Source organism: Asterias rubens, chromosome 1, assembly GCF_902459465.1.
Source record: "Asterias rubens chromosome 1, eAstRub1.3, whole genome shotgun sequence".
NCBI classification, from domain to species: Eukaryota; Metazoa; Echinodermata; class Asteroidea; order Forcipulatida; family Asteriidae; genus Asterias; species Asterias rubens.
Genome location: NC_047062.1, coordinates 9,230,485 through 9,248,323, shown reverse-complemented (window position 1 = coordinate 9,248,323; position 17,839 = coordinate 9,230,485). Strand labels below are relative to the sequence as shown.

The 17,839-nt window shown below is 38.2% G+C and overlaps 1 protein-coding gene across 1 annotated transcript; it reads left to right on the top strand.

Moving 5' to 3' along the window:
- Nucleotides 1–29: 29 nt before the first annotated feature.
- On the top strand, nucleotides 30–16,468 carry LOC117288430 (cholesterol 24-hydroxylase-like). Its single transcript, XM_033769292.1, has 14 exons — nucleotides 30–143; nucleotides 2,500–2,646; nucleotides 3,887–3,964; nucleotides 4,391–4,472; nucleotides 6,324–6,487; nucleotides 6,769–6,907; nucleotides 7,227–7,343; nucleotides 10,762–10,993; nucleotides 11,737–11,809; nucleotides 12,572–12,656; nucleotides 13,696–13,806; nucleotides 13,982–14,070; nucleotides 15,181–15,247; nucleotides 15,552–16,468. Exons 2-14 carry the CDS (start codon nucleotides 2,507–2,509, stop codon nucleotides 15,702–15,704), a joined length of 1,530 nt encoding a protein of 509 aa, XP_033625183.1. The 5' UTR covers nucleotides 30–143; nucleotides 2,500–2,506; the 3' UTR covers nucleotides 15,705–16,468.
- The last annotated feature ends 1,371 nt before the right edge of the window (nucleotides 16,469–17,839 follow it).

The window sequence follows — 17,839 nt, the reverse complement described above, 5'->3', positions numbered from 1 at the left end:
TAAACAGTGACGAGGGCGCCATGGCCCATAGTTACTGAGACAGTGAGATAAAGAACAGATGTAAAAAATCCATGGAGGTAGTTTTTTCCAAGTCACTTTTTTGACCAACCTGCCGGGATTGTTTGTCAGGAGGATTTAGGAGGGTAAGTGAAAAGGAGTAGGGGAGGTAGTAGCCAACTCCTTGTGTTGGTTTGGGGCATGGTTGGGGGAGGGTAGGACGTCAGGGCAGTGCAAATGGTGGTAAAAAATTTATTGGAATTCCTTCCTCCAATTTATTCCTCCATGCTCCAACCAAGTCCATAAGACAAGAGTCCAACCAAGATCACGGTGCAAACAGATCGGCAGGGGGTTGGGTATAACTCGGTGGCTTCCTTGCTCTATAATGGTCTTTAGATGCCCTATACTAGTTGCGATAACGTAACCCTCCTGCCGACGGCGTAGCTTTCAACGTAACCCTCGATCCTGCCGGCTACGCCGTTGGCAAGAGGGTTACGTTATCGCCAATACTATATCGTAGGACTCGGAGGTCCTGTTTTCGAGGTGTCCCTAAAATCGTGGCAAATCTTTTACCTCCTCTGTGCGCGATGTAAACAGTCCCTAGATAAAAATTTTGTGGTTTTATTTGCCAAGCAAAGAGTCTCCTCTCCCTTGACCAAAACTTAGAAACACGTAACCGTAAGGCTCCACTACTGGTCATTTGCACTTGTAAATGCAAAAAGTTTTGTATTTTTGGCATTTCTACAAGGTACAAAAATATGTCATAATGTTGAGGCCATATAAAAATATTTGCCCATCGAAAAAGTTTCATCAACCGCTATTTCAATTCACAATTCATGATGATCAAAATCATGTGACTGAATGTTTTGCTGAGCATTCTTAAAAAAAATAATGAGGCTTAAAGAAGCCATGTGCCTTACATCATTTTCTAATATTTTTATTTTGTAACCCTCGTATCAATACTATTATTAATATTAAAATTTAAACATCAGCTTGTTGATTCAATTATCACTGTTTATTTATACGCTTTATTATAAATGATAAGAAAAAATATATAAAAAAAATTTAATAAAAAAATATTTTGAATAAAATGAAGGCAACTGCTGGCTATAGAGTCATACACAGAGTCTCAAAGAACACTTGTAGTCACTGCAGATGTTTCTTCCATGTATGGCTTCATCGGGAAACCATACTTTCTCGTTTGCCGTGAAAACAGGAAAAACTCAAAACAAATGGGGCCAGTTGAAGTCATCCAAGATCGGTGTGTAGTGTGAACATTTCAATGTTTGCATACTTCATATTAACAAATGAAGATAATTAGAGCCCGGTTGATATATGGCATCGTTATTTTTTTCCCAATTCATGGAAAAAGGCATAATAGCGTGAAAACTGGTAAGCAGAGGATATACCCTGTAACTGTGGCACTGAATTCCTTTTTCGAGAAAATTTTAAATTATAAAATATAATATCGGCCATTTTCTAAATGGAAAAAGGAATACAGTGCCCGAGTTACTGGGTCTAGCCCTAATTACGGAAAAGTTTCTGTATGACGCCACCACTTTTTCGCTCGATATAGTTTCTAATTTACCTCAATGAGAAATCCCTTTTTGTAAAAATGAGTGAAAAAGTGGTGGCGCCATACGGCAAGTTATTCAGCCCTACTCCTAGAACTATGACTGAGGTTCGTTACGGTGGCCCCATCAATTTGATGGCTGTCACAATGTCGTGCAACATAAAAAATACTACAAAGTCACTGTTAATGACTGTGACGAAGCATGGAGGTGGACTCGTCTCAAAATTGGTCCCCTAGTACATAAGTCGGGTGTTCAGACCACTGTTTGGGCAACTCAACGGTTGAGACAGCTCAACTGTTCGGAAAACTCAACGGATGTTTTTTTCAACTGTCAGACAACTTGACTTATGACAAAGACAAGTCTATGGATGGCCGTGACAGGAGCCTCGGCACAAGGCGCGCACAGGGCCGGAAAGGGGGAGGGGCTGGTTAGGGTTAGGGTCCTTACCGTTGAGTTGTCCAACATCCATAAGTCGCCCTTATTGAGTTGCGGGGTATTCTGCCTCTAAGCCTCTGTTTTGTTCCCTATTTTTGGGGTATGATTGATTGATAATGATAGAGTGGTTATTATTTATTTTTTATTTTTTAATTTAGTTTATTCACATTGATGTTGAAGTAAAGGCCCTAAAATGAATTAGGGTGTTACTTTAGTGTTAAACTAAATTAATAAAAACAAATATTTCAAAAGTTAATAGTCTAGCGCCCTCTATCGATCAGGCTGAGATAGGGCACTTGCTTAATGGCCGCTAGATAAATACAACCCAGATCATTGTAAACCGAGAATAATCCGTCTTATATCATCGTCATCCTTACAAGTACCACTAGCTTTTACATGTGTCACACAAATGTTTATCTGAAGAGGATGTACCTTTGCAGTCATTCCCTTCCCATTAGATAATAGCTCTTTATATTGTAATTTTTCTTTTCAGCTCAGCAATGGCATCAATTAGTGAGTTGCTTGTGATGACGTTTGGGTCAGTGTTCTTGGTTTGTCTTATTGCGTTCGTTGCTTCGGTGTTGTTTCTGCATTACAGACATTCCAAATACAGTCATATCCCAGGCCCCAAGAGGAGAAGGTTAGTATAAGGTTTTTATAGTTGGGCCCACAGGGTTAGTAAAAACATCATTGAATATTTTAAGTCTGATTAGTTACTTATTATTTATTTAGTGATTATAAAAATCCCAAAATTTTCTTAAAATCTCCTTGAGCTTTATTTTATTTTATTATAGTATTATTATTATTATTTTTACTTTTTATTTTATTCAACATTGGACAGTGCAAGCGCCAATTACAGGACGGACAAAATTATTAAACATTAAAAAAACAGTAAAATGAAAAATAAATTAAGGAAGTAAACAGAACCTAAAAATACACGCAAATTGTTTTGAGAGAAAGCAGCCACCAAAGAGAGAACAAATAGTCCACATTGTGTCCAAACCTGTAGCTGTGTCTGTCTGTTGATGCACAGACTCTGTGAGCTTCCTCTGTTAGCTTCCTGTGAGGTTCTAGGTCATAGAAAAGAGAAAACATTGGCCAGTGAGCCACTGTTCTGGAAGTTTCACATATGTCAATTCTTATCCCTGCTAGATAACGTATTATAACACCCCTTACAAAAAATCTGCCTTTTCATTGGTAAATATCCCGTTCACACATAGACAGCGCTTCTATAACGGTGGAAAAGTGGTCGAGAGCAGGGCAGATCGCGGACCAATCGTGGGCCAAATTTGGGAGGATCTCCATGGGCTTGGTTTGGTCGGGTTGAGATCTCCCAGGTCGGGAAGCTGCATTCTCTCCCCGCCGGGTTGTAGCCAACAATGAGCGGGGGAAAGTCGTTGGTTGTAGTGGGAACGCCATTATTGCACAAGCAGTGTGGTAGCATCGTGGAGTGATGACAGCACTGTCGGCAACTATTTCGCAGTAGGAAACTACTAGATCGGCATCAATCTGGGTGTAATCGTAATGGCAGCGAGTCAGCAACAGTGGTGACGTAGAACAGTACTTTTGTACAAAATAAATGCATTGAATTTAAAATGTTGCGTGCAGTCTTTAATTTGCATTTTTGCTTGATTTTTTTTACAGCGATTTTGTCCCGACTTGATACATTTTTGAGAGCACGGTGATTGGCATGGTCTTAGTAAGGTCGTAGGGCTGTGTGAACGGGGTATTAGAGCGCATCACATATGTCCGGGGATCACAGAGGGAGTCAGAGTTTTAACCATAGCACTCGAAGCAGTCAATATTTGTATACGCCATGTCTCTATATTAATACTCAACTACTACTTTGCAGTTTATTAACTGTTTTCTTTTTCTTCAAGCTTTTTCTTGGGAAACATTCAAGATATCCAAGAATACACTGAGAAGGGAAAACTGGATGATGATGCCTTGAAGGACTGGTGAGTTCTCTAACAAAGACACTAACAACTATTTTTCTGAGCTAATAATCATTTATAGTTTTAAAGGCAGTGGACACTATTGGTAATTACTCAAAATAATTATTAGCATAAAACCTTACTTGGTAACTAGTAATAGGGAGAGGTTGATAGTATAAAACCTTGTTAGAAACGGCTACCTCTGAAGTGATGTAGTTTTCGAGAAAGAAGTAATTTTCCACGAATTTGATTTTGAGACCTCGAGTTCAGCACTTGAGGTCAGAAATCAAGCATCTGAAAGTACACAACTTCGTGTGACAAGGGTGTTTTTTTCTTTCATAGTTATCTCACAACTTCGACGACCAATCAAGCTCAAATTTTCATGTACATGTTCAGATACACCAAGTGAGAAGACTGGATTTTGACAATTTGTTTTTCTTTTTTCTCCAGGGGAGACCAGTTTGGTGATGTGATTGTGTTTTGGTTCCTCCATCAGTGCTTTGTGTATTTCTATGATGTTCGGGCTATTAAGGTATGCCCCACAGAAGGACGATATTGTTTGTCCTTCTGTCTATATATTATAATAATAATAATATAGGTTTTCTCGGTCAAATTCGGCAAATGAGCAGCCAATTTAATTTTCATGCGTTCGAATTAAAGCTTTTTTACCTCTACGGTTTTTACTGCGTTTCAAATTCAGAATTCGGTCATTTAATTTTGTTTTGAGGCATTCAAGTTCCTAGCACACTCATTCTTTTTCATGACACACAATCATCATTCAATTTAGCAAAGCTGGTTCGGCTAGAGATTTTGCTGATTTAGTAATTTTCAATTTTGTAAAGAGGCAATCAATTTCGCTCACCGAGGATTCAAATAAGTACGACTAAAGAAATACGAATAAACAGATAAACTGTATAAGGCAAACCGTTTCGTACCTACCTTCACTTTTAAATCGAGCGAACCTTATTTTCTTTGTTTTATATTTCCAGTAGACTTTACCTTGGGCCCCATAAGGGTTGTTTTCTTCTTTATTTTTTTCGGGAGACCTTCAATGGTTTACTGACCAAGACCTGACATATGAATGTGTTTGAATGTTTTTTTATTTTTTTTCTTAAATGTTTTTCAAGTTGGCGGGTCAGACATCTTGGCATATTATGTTCAAGAGTGCCAAAACATTAACCGCATGCCTTTAACATTCGTGTAAGGAAACAACAAGTTAACCAAGCATTTTTAAGACTGCACAAATATCAGAATTGACTGCCTCAAAATGAAATTGAATGACTAAACACACGCCTCAAAAACACTCCTGCGAATTTGAATGCAGCTTCGATGAATTGTTAAATTAAATGATTATTTTGTTAAATCGAATGACGTAAAAGTAGATTTGACTAGTCTTAAAAAAAATCGAATGACCCTTTTTTAGTAGCATTCAATTTCATCATAAATAGAATAGGCTGGTGGTTAAATTGGTTGCTCATTTTACGAAATTGACCAAGAAAACCTATAATAATAATAATAATAATAATAATAATAATAACAGTAATCAAACTTATAATACGCCCAAATCCACTCTTATAATGTTCATATGCAATCATAATATAAGTGAGAATGTGCTAGAAAAATCAAATGCGTTTTGAGTTGAGATTTTGAAGTACTTGAGGATCTAGATGTTTGCCCATGTAGTGGTAACACATTCCACAGTTGAAGAGCAGCAGTTAAAAAAATGACCTGTCCAGGCATGTATGCTTCAATTTTGAAAGGGCAAGGGGCAACAAGGCATATTCTCCTTGGTAAAGGGCATTCTATGAGGAAATTGTAAATTTCTACTGAAGCATTTCCAGGGCATCAAGGCAATGACCATGGGGCATTGACGCAATCGCCTACGTGCCTCTAGGAAGTATTGGGCCTGCCTGTCGCCAATCTTGGCTCAAAAAGTTTAGGGCTCTAGAAGATTGCAGACCAGGCACGTGACAAGGAGATAATGAATAAGATCAGAAATCTAGCCAGAGGCTAAGCCATTGATGGCATGATAAGTGAGGGGACAATAGGAGTTTATTGTAGAGACAAAGAGTTCCAAGGCTTCCCTTAAAATATTACTCGCTGAGGTGCTGTAGTTTTTGAGAAATGAGTAAAACAATGTCACGAAAATACGTTTCACATGCTAAAATAGTTTGCGTCTCGCTAAGACGTAAATATTTTCATGACTTGTTCTATTCACTTCTCAAGAACTATAGCACCTTAGTAAGTAACATTGGACGTTTTGTACCATATCATCTTCAAACCAGGTAAGATTAATTGAAATCTGTGGACATAGTGTTTAGTGTCAGGATTCAAGTCATCTACCAAAATGGGAGATTGATCCCTTGGGTTTTTTTTTTAATAGGAGATACTTGTGGCGGGTGATCGACTATACTCAAAAGGTTGGACCTATAATGATGCTTCTAAGGTCTATGGTGCACGGTTTCTTGGCTATGGGCTTTTGACGGAACCAGATCATGCGATGTGGGCCAAACGACGAGACATATTCAACCCTGCATTCAGTCGAAGGTAATGTGTAAATGGCATAGCACAGAATAGCTGACGGCCCACTTTCATAAAACAGCTAAGCACAGGCAAATCTTGAGAAACAGAAACTAGTAACCAAGCAAAAAACCATTAGTGTGTACAGCTGCTCAGAGGTCCCCTGCTAATTTTCCATATGCACTTTTGTCCGATTGAAAGCATTATCAAATAAAGCTGACAAAGCGTACAATTAGTGACTGTTATCCTACTTTTGCTAGGTAGCAATCTATAAAAGCGGTAATCTATGAAAATGTTCACCTCCACAGCTACCTGAAGACTTGTATTAGTCAGTTCAACGCAAGCTCCGACCTGCTGGTTGAGCACCTTAGTGCTAGTGCAGATGGCAAGAAGAATGTGCATCTCTTGGACCAGCTGAGCAAGGCAACCATTGACATTATCGCAAAGGTATGCATCAGGCTTTGAACTTTAAACCAGTTGTCAACTTTGGTAATTGTCAATGAGCAATTTTCATACTTTATGTGACCCAACAAAGCGGCTACACAAATTGGAGCTCCCAACTATGACGTAACATGAGTGATTACGTAACAGAGCTGTTTGTGAACCTTTCAGAAAAGCGCTGGATAAGGGTATTGAAAATGATACTTTTTTTTGACATAATTAAAACCTATTTATAGTCATATGACTTGTTTTTCATATCGATTGAAAACATTTTAAACTCATATACTTTCACATTTTTCATTTTTGTTAACTTTTGTTTTCTTAGGTTGCCTTCGGAGTAAATTTCCATCAGTTTGATCCTGAGAAGATAACATCTTTTAATGAGGAGTTCAACATTGCCATGAAAGGCTTGGAAAAGCAGGTTGCAAATCCATGGACTAAGGTACAGAGAATTCTAACACCTTCTTGGTCCTTATGATTTCATGGCGTGTTGTGGCCGAGCAGTAAAGAGCACCAGACTCAAGCTCTGGTGTTCCTGACCAGCAAAGTGTGGGTTCAAGTCCTAGTTGCGATACTTGTGTCCTTGAGCAAGATACTTTACCATTATTGCTTTGTCCTTCAGAAAGGAGATTAGAGCTGTAGGTCCTGACTACTGGAATTGGTAGTGCACATAAAAAAGACCCCAGAAAACACTTGTCGTAGAAGTTAATTTTGGTGAATCTGGCTCACAAGCACCCTTTTTGATAGATTTCCTCTGGCTTGCGAGCTTCAGTGATTAAGTTCACTCATGAGGCATTCTAGGTTTCATTACTAGAAGTATATAAAAAATAATAACAATCCTTTCTTGAAGAACATTTCTCAAAATGGCCATTGAGTAAACAAGACGGGTCTGACTGACAAAGAAAAATCCTACGTTTCCACCTGCTAATTTGACATCTACCGGTAAACGTCAAAAGGCTATATTTTGCTCCTGCTCTGTGATCAATTTGAAAGAGTATCATTCCAGCCATGTTGAGAAAATCAACAGAATCAGTGTGTGAAGCGAAGCTTCCACTTGCATTACCCCTACAGGCTACACATCAACTGCGTCGGATTTTCGACACCAAACGTGAGACATTTTTGCCAGTTACTAACTGATATTCATACTAAGGGCAGGTGGAATTACGTAATCGTATTGACACAAAGAAGCTAATATCAATGAAACAGTAGAGTTTCAGGGTGTGTATTAATGACTTGGAATGCAAGATGAAAGACCTGATCTGCTTTTGTCGAAGATGGTCTTTTTTTATTCTCTCCATTGCTTGCTAGACCAATGCTTCACTGACTCATCTGTGGTAAGCTTTTTTTTCCATCATCAACTGTGTATGGAGTATGCATTCTGCAAAAAAACACAGCAAAGGTTCATCCAGCATAAAAAAAAATACCTGTAATGCCCTGTTTCTAATTACGACAACTCACCCGCCACTTTGCTCTTGATCATTTTACTGAGACGAAGTCGAGGTAAATTATCAAGAACCAGGCCTCGGCGGGTTTAAACCACTAGTTGAAAACCGTTTCAGCACACTTTGATTCCCATTCATAAACACCTTTTTGGTCGAAAGACATCAACACTTTTTGGTCAAAAAGTCAAATAAATGCACAAATTGTAATTGTTCAATGATGTTTTTCAACACAACACCCCTCCAGCTATGAAATGGTAAGGCCCTCGGGTAAACAACTCCTCACAAGGGAATGTTGTGCGCGTTGTGCGTATCGCGTGATGTGGCACAACTGTCCCAGCCGTTGCTCTCGACCAATCGGAATGAAGAAACGGTCTTATAAGCACAGGTGCAAGCTCGCGTGTCACACCCACGTTTCAACACTTTTTACTGGTCATAATCTAGGGTTTATACACACCCACGTGACGCGCTCTCCACCAATAGGCATAGCAAAACTGTCTGAGGTATGTATGAATAGGATTTTAAGGTCCAACATCGCCCTACTGATGATGCTAAATTACTTCCAGGGTCACAGTCCGGCAAAAATTCCTACTGCACAGATGACCTGACCAAGATGGATCTTAACGAAAACAGGAAAAAGTAGGTGGTCTGGACAGGTTGTCAAAGCCTACCAGGAAGGCATCAAGTACCGTTTCGCGGCTGGGAAGAGGAGAGTACCCGTTGTTGTTTCTGCCACTTAAGTTGCTTCATCACGTGTCATGGCCTAAAAACTCTCATTTGCCTTCAGTTGCTTCACATGTTTTGTTTTTTTTTGCTTGCCTTTGCGTAAGCTCAGCATTATATTACGGTATTTACTTTGTTTCTGCTGCTTAAAATATTATTTGCCTTCAGTTGTTCCACGCGTCATCTTTCTCTCTGTGCTTGCTTCAGGTAACCTTTTGTAATATTTTATTTTGTTCACTTGCTTTTGCTCAGTCTCTGCATTATATTAGTCACTTTGTTTCTGCTTCTTAAAATTTCATTTGCTTTTATTTGCTTCAATTGCCATCTTTTACTCTGTGCTTGCTTCAGTGAACCTTTAGTAATATTTTATTTTGTTTGCTTGTCTTACTGATTATGCTCAATCTCTGCATTATATTATTTACTTTTATTAGTCTTGATTATTTCATTAAAACTACTATTTTTTATAACTGCTATGTTTGGCATAAACTCCACGAAAAATGCACAAAATTCTTGTAACATGCAAATTTGTTCAAACATGGCTTATTGAATGTGATAATGTAAGGGAGGATCCTGATTTCGTTAAATTCCCTTATTATCATTGGGGTATGGTTGGCTTGTGTATAAAGCGCTCACCTCTCACCAAGGTAACCCTGGTAAAATACCCAGGTAGTCTGGTTCCCAGACCCAAAAATCTCCGACTAGGCTCTGTTGAATTTAGGGTCCGGTATCACCCAAAATCACGTGACCAAAAAGGAGGAATTCCTCCTTTTTCGAAGTTATCCGAAATGTTCCGAACGTGTTGTCGTCAACATTCGGACAGTATTCTTGATGTTCGGTATGGAATCGTAATGTCGGCCGTAGATCCAGGAGTTTTTATGCCAGCTATTGCCAATGCAGGCGTTGTGCCTAAATAAAGCGTTTGCAAAGCGATGCGACAAGTTCAAAATATATAAACCTGGGAAATCTCTCCGGGATCTGGTAAGTTTTTGTCCTTTTTCTTCAAAGGTGTTTTGACTTGAGTGTTCATTAGACATTGATTGAGGATTAAGTTTCATGATTTTTGAAATTGGTAAAAATGGGGCAAATCTGGTGACTAGCTGTCGAAATTCTACGTCGAACCAGATTGTCATTAATTGCCGATCAAAATAATCTTGTAACCCTCCGGCATGGCGGCCGTCGGGAGGAGGGTTACGTTTTTGCAACTAGTGCAGACATGGTTTCCCTGAAGATGACCCCCGACCCTGGCAAGTTGCGTCATGCTCTATTTGTAACCGTGGGTGATACCTGACCTAAGATTTTTAACAAGAGACGTCAAGGAATCTTTGTTCAGGGGACCAGACTAATACCCAGGCAGGGCTGTAATATGAGTTGAGTTGTGCGTTGGTTCTCTGCTGTGCCACAAGGGTTTTCCAGACCATCTGGCTTTCCTCCCTCGGGACAAATCAAACACTTTTGATCTCTGGCTGTGCTCCAAGGTCATGGAGGGTTGCTGTGATATGGCTAGCTACCATAGCCGCCCCTGCATGCCTCTGCTTCTCGATCACGTTGTAGCCGCGTCCTTCGCAATTCAGCTCTTAGCTGCAAGTAAGGATAATTAGCCTCTCAGTTTATTATCATTAGCAGATTTTGTTTTATTAATTTATCTGAACTTTTTGTCAAACGGTTTAAAAAAAATAATTGTTTTCTTTACTTCTACAGTACAACCCGTCCAAAACGGAACGTGATTATCGTGCAAAAGTTCGCCATGCCATTGGTGTCTTGCGTGAAACTGGACAAGAGATCATAGCCAGTCAGCTAAGCGCTCTTGGTCGGGGGGAGCAGCTGGGTAACAACATCCTTGCGTTCATCCTTGAAGCATCTCAAGTTTCTTCTTCTGGAGCTCTTGACATGGAGGATATGGTGGATGAATTTGTAACTTTCTTTCTTGCTGGTAAGGATTTTAAGATTCACTAGCCCGCCAGCTTTTTCATTATTCCGTATTTCATATAAAATAGAGATGCTTTCGAACACTGAACTAGCCGGCCTGATAAATTGGTGAGAATTTTTACTGGTTCTCAGGTGTTTTTAAAGGCAGTGGACACTATGGGTAATTACTCAAAATTATTATTAGCATAAAACCTTACTTGGTAAAGAGTAATGGGGAGGCGTTGATAGTACAAAACATTGTGAGAAACGGCTCCCTTTGAAGTGACGTAGTTTATCGAGAAAGAAGTAATTTTCCACAAATTTGATTTAGAGACCTCTAAATTAGAAATTTGGTTTGATGTTATGGAGATGAAAAAAGGCTGAAGAGCAAGCTTTATTGATGTGGGTGTTCATTGTAAGTTCAGAATCAAACCAAGACCCCAAGTTAAGAACACATAATCATATCATAATAACACAATATCATAATATCAGAAATATTAATTTTCTTCAACTGCCGTTATGATTCGATGATCAAAAATTCACTTTTTTACTCTTTAATTTACGATTAACTCCAAACGGGAAATCAGTCTTGTTTATTTCTTATTATATATGACATTTCCCACAATGAAATATTTCAAGGGGCTGTTTCCTACTATCGTCATCATTCATTAGACCTTGTACGTTTTATGTAAATCTTTGATCTTAGGCGATGTTTTTCTTACCAGTTATGTAATGTTCCTTTCACTTCTTTATCTTTGTTTTTGTCAGGTCAAGAGACAACTGCTAACCTGTTGGCCTTGACGATCTTACATCTTTGTCAGAATCCAGAAGTCATGTACAGGTAAATTCTTGCATTTCTGTGTATACTTTATTGTCTTCAAGATTGGAGTATGATGACTAGGCCTAATTGTGACATTGGTTTCTCGAGGCCTAGAGGTCTACCGACTCGAGTTCCGAGTGTGGGTTTGAATCACCGTCGTGACAACTTTGTCCTTGAAAAAGGCACTTAACCATAATTGCTTGTCTTAACCAAGGTGTGTAAGGTGCAGCCGACTGATGATGATGATAAATGGGAACCTGGAGAGGCCTAAGAGAGTGTTGTGTTGGCGACCAGATGTGTCTGCTGGTTGAATTTCCAGAAGCAAATGTTATAAATTTTCACTTAATACCAAATTCTTCGAACCAGTATTTTTTAAAAATTTAGGTTAATGTGCCCCTTTAATGTAAACAAATATCAAAATTGACGGAATCTAATTAATTTGAAGATATTCATTACTCTATTTGGTACATATTTGGTAGTTCTTTGGGGAATTCGTCTGAGTTTGTTCAGTTTGCCAGACACACAATAAAGTTTATTAATACACATTTTAACACCAATTACAGGGTGGAAACAATACAAAGTGTTTTAGATGTGGGAGGAAACCCCCAAATGGGAAAACCCCACAAAATCAGGTAGGGCTCAAAACTCAATCCACATGCAAGGCTACAATCTGGGGTAGGACTTCGAACCAGGTCCCAAAGGTGGAAGACGCGGAAAGAAACCACTGATCCAACCTGATCCTCATACTATATAATAACTGAGGTGTGTACTGCCCAATTACAGATTGAAAACTGAAGTCAATGCCGTTGTCTCCACTAAAGAGTTCATCCCGTATGAGGATCTGTCCAAGTTGGAATACACCGTTGCCGTAAGTAAATTTCAGAGGACATTCTGTCAGCTTAATCCAGCATATTCCTAAAGATGATCAGAGCATACTGATAACTTAGAAAGAGTTTTATTGAATGCATGGTGTCTCCACAAAGCTCACCAGATTGTATTCACACAAAGTTTCAAATCTTGCAAGTCAAACAGAAAAATAAGCATGCCATGTGCCATGTAAAGCGTTTGACACAGTAGACAGACACAGTAAAAATAGACTACGCTTTCAGCTATCTACTGTTACTAATAAAGGGGGATAGATAGCAGCAGATGCTACAAACTGTGAACTTCATTAGACAAACTTTTGAAGATGTTTCATCCACTAAATTCTCTACTCGTACTACTTTTGGCCTCAATTTTTGTGGCGTGTCGTGCCTGAGCAGTCTATGCCCATTTCACTCAAGCTCTGGTGTTGGGTTTGTTACCCTGTCATGACTCTCATGCCCTTTAGCAAGGCACTTTTCACCATCAAGATTTCATAAAAAGTTGTTAAGGTGCATTATGCAATACCAGCCAGGCTTATGATACCCATGCTTACACCATTACAAACGGTCAAGGAGGTAGCCCTTTTTCAGCCCCAGGAGTGAGTGGCAACGTACCCTGGTGACAGTTAATTCGGGACGATATTCCAAATAGGTTAAGTGTAGCCCTCAACTTAAAGGGGCCATCCGGCCTTGTGTTGTTAGGTGATCTCTCATAAAAGAAAATATAAAAAAGTTCAAAAGTTATATAATTTAACAATGAACTCATGAGCACTTCAACCATAAACAATTCAACCACTGAAGGAACTTAGTTGCTGTTCACTGTTGAGAGAGAGAGCGTTGAAGTTAGACAAAAGTTTTGAGTATATTGCCTGGTTCGGGAACTCACCTGCGATGTTGTTTACAGCAGCGCAAATTTCATGCACTAGCCTATATTTCTGAACCCCACATGACAATGTTTCAGCAAACCAGGATACAGAACTGGCAAGAGGTGAGTTATAATGGGCTTTTAGTGATAAAAAAGTTGTTGTTTTGTTCTTGTGGCAGGTTTTGAAAGAGACCCTTCGTCTATGTCCCCCTGCAACTGGAACGCTAAGGGTAGCACCATCGGACTGTGTCATCTCCAACACCAAGATACCTGCATCCACCGTCCTAGGGGTAAGTTATATATTTTTATACCAAATATATTCAAATTCAACTTCTTATTTATTATTTCGAAAGTTATTAACCGACACTTCAAAACAAATAGGAAAAATAAGACCTGAAATATACCTGAATCAATATTTCAAACTCTATTTGGTTTGTAACAAAGTGATTCCCTTCTGTCTTCTAGATTTCATTCTATGCCAATGGAAGGAATGGGAAATATTGGGAGAACCCGTTGGAGTTTATCCCGGATCGATTTCTTCATGGCAATGAAAGGTAAAGTCCCTGAAGCTTCACTATTCAAACGCTGCCTCCAAATCATGCTACTAATCATTTCTATTGAGACCTTTTCCAAAAGTTACAAATCACACCAAGTTGGGTGTTGACGTGGAGCACCAGACTAATTGTGAGATGGAGATCCAAATTCTTAGCTTTGGTACAGAGAGGGCTTTATCTCCTGCTTTCTTTGTGCATGAATGCCAAGGTTGCCCTTGGAGCGTTAGTTTCTTTCTGTTAAAAAAAATGAGCGAGAAAGGTATTTGTGGAGATGATTCAGCTGTTCCTTTATACATTGTGAAAGACACTGGACACTATTGGTAATTGTCAAAGACTAGTCTTCTCACTTGGTGTTTCTCAACATATGCATGAAATAGCAAACCTGTGAAAATTTTAGCTCAATTGGTCGTCGAAGTTGCGAGATAATAATGAAAGAAAAAACACCCTTGTCACACGAAGTTGTGTGCTTTCAAATGCTTGATTTCGATTTTCGAGACCTCAAATTCTAAATCTGAGGTCTTGAAATCAAATTCGCTGAGAATTGTCTATTTCTCGAAAACTACGTCACTTCAGAGGGAGCCGTTTCTCGCAATGTTTTATGCTATCAACCTCTCCCCATTACTAGTTACCAAGTAAGGTTTTATGACAATCATTTTTTTTAGTAACTACCAATAGTGTCCACTGACTTTAAAGCTGTCTTGTTTATGATACATTTCTTAACTGTGAGCCAATAAAAGCTTTTGAAGCACACAACCTTAAATATCTGGTGTGTGGGTCCTGCTTTTTTTTATTAATTTCTTTTCTAAAGGATTTCTCTGTTGGGTTTGGTTGAACAAAGACACTTTGTGTTTTGCAGGCTACTGGATTAGTACACCGATGTATTAGGCTCCGTTCATGGCACACGTGTGAGCAGGAACACGTGAGCCTCTCAAATGCCATTCTGCACAACTCTGCCGCTCGCACCAAGCATACACGCACGCATGTCAGACTTTTGGTTGTGCATTGACTTGTGATTGGTCAACACACAATGGGGCGGAGCTTAATGGATTGGTCTTTTGACGATGCACTAAAACTTTTGTGTAATGGTGTTTATAATTTTGTTTTCCTCAGTACATCAGGTGCTTTCACCCCATTCTCTATTGGACCAAGAAACTGCATCGGTCAACAATTTGCACTGGTAAGTATCTCCTTCTAAACGGTATCAATCAAAATTCACAGAGAAACAAATTTATTCAATTGTTGTCAAAGGATGTTCACAGATTTTGTCAGGATCTCAACATTATCTTATGTCCATCAGCCTTGACAATGATGTATGTATTACACTACCTCCTGTCGCATATTCAACATGTTTTTAATGTTTTTCTTCGCTTAAAAAAAAGCATCATGTCAACATTTGCTCAGAGAAAATCTTCTTTAAAAAAAAATTAATCAACTATTAACTTTATAAACAAAAACAAAACCTGCTTATTATATTTTAACAGATTGAGGCTCGTGTTCTCCTGGCTAAGCTTATCCAGCATTACAACTTTAGTCTGGTTCCTGGACAGTCCCTGGGCTACATTTTGGAGACAACATTGAAACCTAAAGATGGGTGCCAGATTTACCTTACCCCAGTCAGCTCAAACCAACAATAGATCCTACTCTTCCCTTAGCCGGAAAAAAAGGGTAAATGGGAAATTTTCACACAGTTCAGAGATGCTGATTTCACCAGGACGTCTCCAGTGTGTTCTCATAAAACTGTCTATTTTGCTATAAGTACAGATGTCATGTGTACCAGTTTGGCATCCAGACTGTTTTTACTTAATTATTATTAGTGTAGATTTAACCAGTAGTTTTTACAGCTCTACTTCATACTTTCAAATACTTTCTGTTCATGTTTGACACCCTAAAGAATTAACAAGCAGCACTAGAACTAGGGTAACATTTTACAACGGCTTACAAGGTGCATTTTGACTTCCACTGTACATCAAAGATGGCGGCCAACGACGCACCGAAATCCGTCTATATATTATGAAGGAAATAATTAACCGACCGCAACAACACACAAAAACAACTAAAAACATTAAAATACCGGAGAACTCTACATACAGGCAAGAAATTAAAATAACATTTGAAAAGCAAAACATTTTAAAACATTAAAGGGACTACACAATGTACCCAAACCCTTTAAAGCAATGCAAACAAAATATTTAGTAGGAATGATCAATTTTAAAAACTTTACACACTACGGACAACAGGCATCTTTGGACGAGTACTCTGATCTCAGAACAGGCAGTTTCAAACCTTTTACAATAATGATAAGCTTTTTGAGATACCACTATAGTTAAATATTTTTATGTATTTTGTATTTATGGGGTTTTAAAGGCAGTGGACACTTGGTAATTCCTGAAAATAATTATTGGCTTAAAACCTTTCTTGGTGACGAGTAATGGGGAGAGGTTGATGGTATAAAACATTGTGAGAAACGGCTCCCTCTGAAGTGCCATAGTTTTCAGGAAAGAAGTAACTTTCCACGAATTTGATTTCGAGACCTCAAGTTTAGAACTTGAGGTCTCAAAATCAACCATCTAAACGCACACAACTTCCGTGTTGCAAGGGTTATTTTTCTTTCATTATTATCTCGCAAGTTCGATGACCGATTGAGCTCAAATTTGCACAGGTTTGTTATTTTATGCAAATGTTGAGATACACCAACTGTGAAGACTAGTCTTTGACAATTACCAATAGTGTCCACTGCCTTTAAGACAGGATTTAGATTTTAAAATCCATCAATAGGTCTATATTAGTTAAAATAACATAATTCATGCACTTTTTTTACTACATATAATCTTTATTCATAAGATAAAGATGTTTTGATTCTCAAATTGTATGTTTAGTTAACATTAAAAAAAAAAATTATATTTTGTTATCATTGACTGTATGTTAGTGAGAAATAATGTTATATTATTGTAATATAACATTTTCTTGACATTATACACCGTACTGAACTATTTTGTATAAATTGCTGGTCTTGTTGTGTTTGTAGTTTAAGAAAATATAGCCTAAAAGAATACATTTTTACTGCAATTGTTTACCAATAAACCAAAATTATGCACACAGCACAAAGTCAAAGAACTTTAATTAACTTGTTTTTTTTAAATCTATCACAAGTATTTTAAAACAATAAACAAAAATTCATAACTATATTGTTAAATATTGGCAACGAAAAAGATTGTGTAAAAATTCCCTTGTGATTTTTGTTTTTATCAAGCAGAATTGTACTTGTGAGTATTTTTGAGCAATAAAAAGACCTTTTTTCACAGTGTTCATGTTTAAGCTGTTTAATTCATTTTATATGTTGTTTAATAGCTTATTTCCTATTATTATTATTCCTATAAAATTTGCAAAGAAAAAGATTATGTACATCTGGTGGTTAGAGAACAGTGGTCATTTAATGAATATTTACATTGGCTATAACTTCTCCCACATTCCTTACCCGATTGTAGCCTTATTCATGTGCTTGAGCTACATTTGAGGTGTTGACAGATTTTGGCCGGTGGTCACTATCTGTTAACTGTGGTCATTTTATGAATATTTACAAAATTCTTCTTCGCTCACATGATGTGGTCAATTACAGGCAATTACTTTTCTGATGGTTCATTGGCTTATGAATATTGAGCTCAATTGAAGTATACACATATTTTGCCCAGTGGTATCGCAGTAGAGTGTAAACATTTTAATGTTTATATATTTTTTTATTTATGGCCGAGCGGTTAAGAGCACCGGATTC

Bases quoted from the DNA above. Each gene is read 5' to 3' on its own strand.
- LOC117288430 (XM_033769292.1), top strand. From the start codon at position 2,507: ATGGCATCAATTAGTGAGTTGCTTGTGATGACGTTTGGGTCAGTGTTC. The intron at 6,488-6,768 runs GTAATGTGTAAA...TCACCTCCACAG, and splicing joins AACCCTGCATTCAGTCGAAG to CTACCTGAAGACTTGTATTA. The intron at 15,248-15,551 runs GTAAGTATCTCC...ATATTTTAACAG, and splicing joins TCGGTCAACAATTTGCACTG to ATTGAGGCTCGTGTTCTCCT.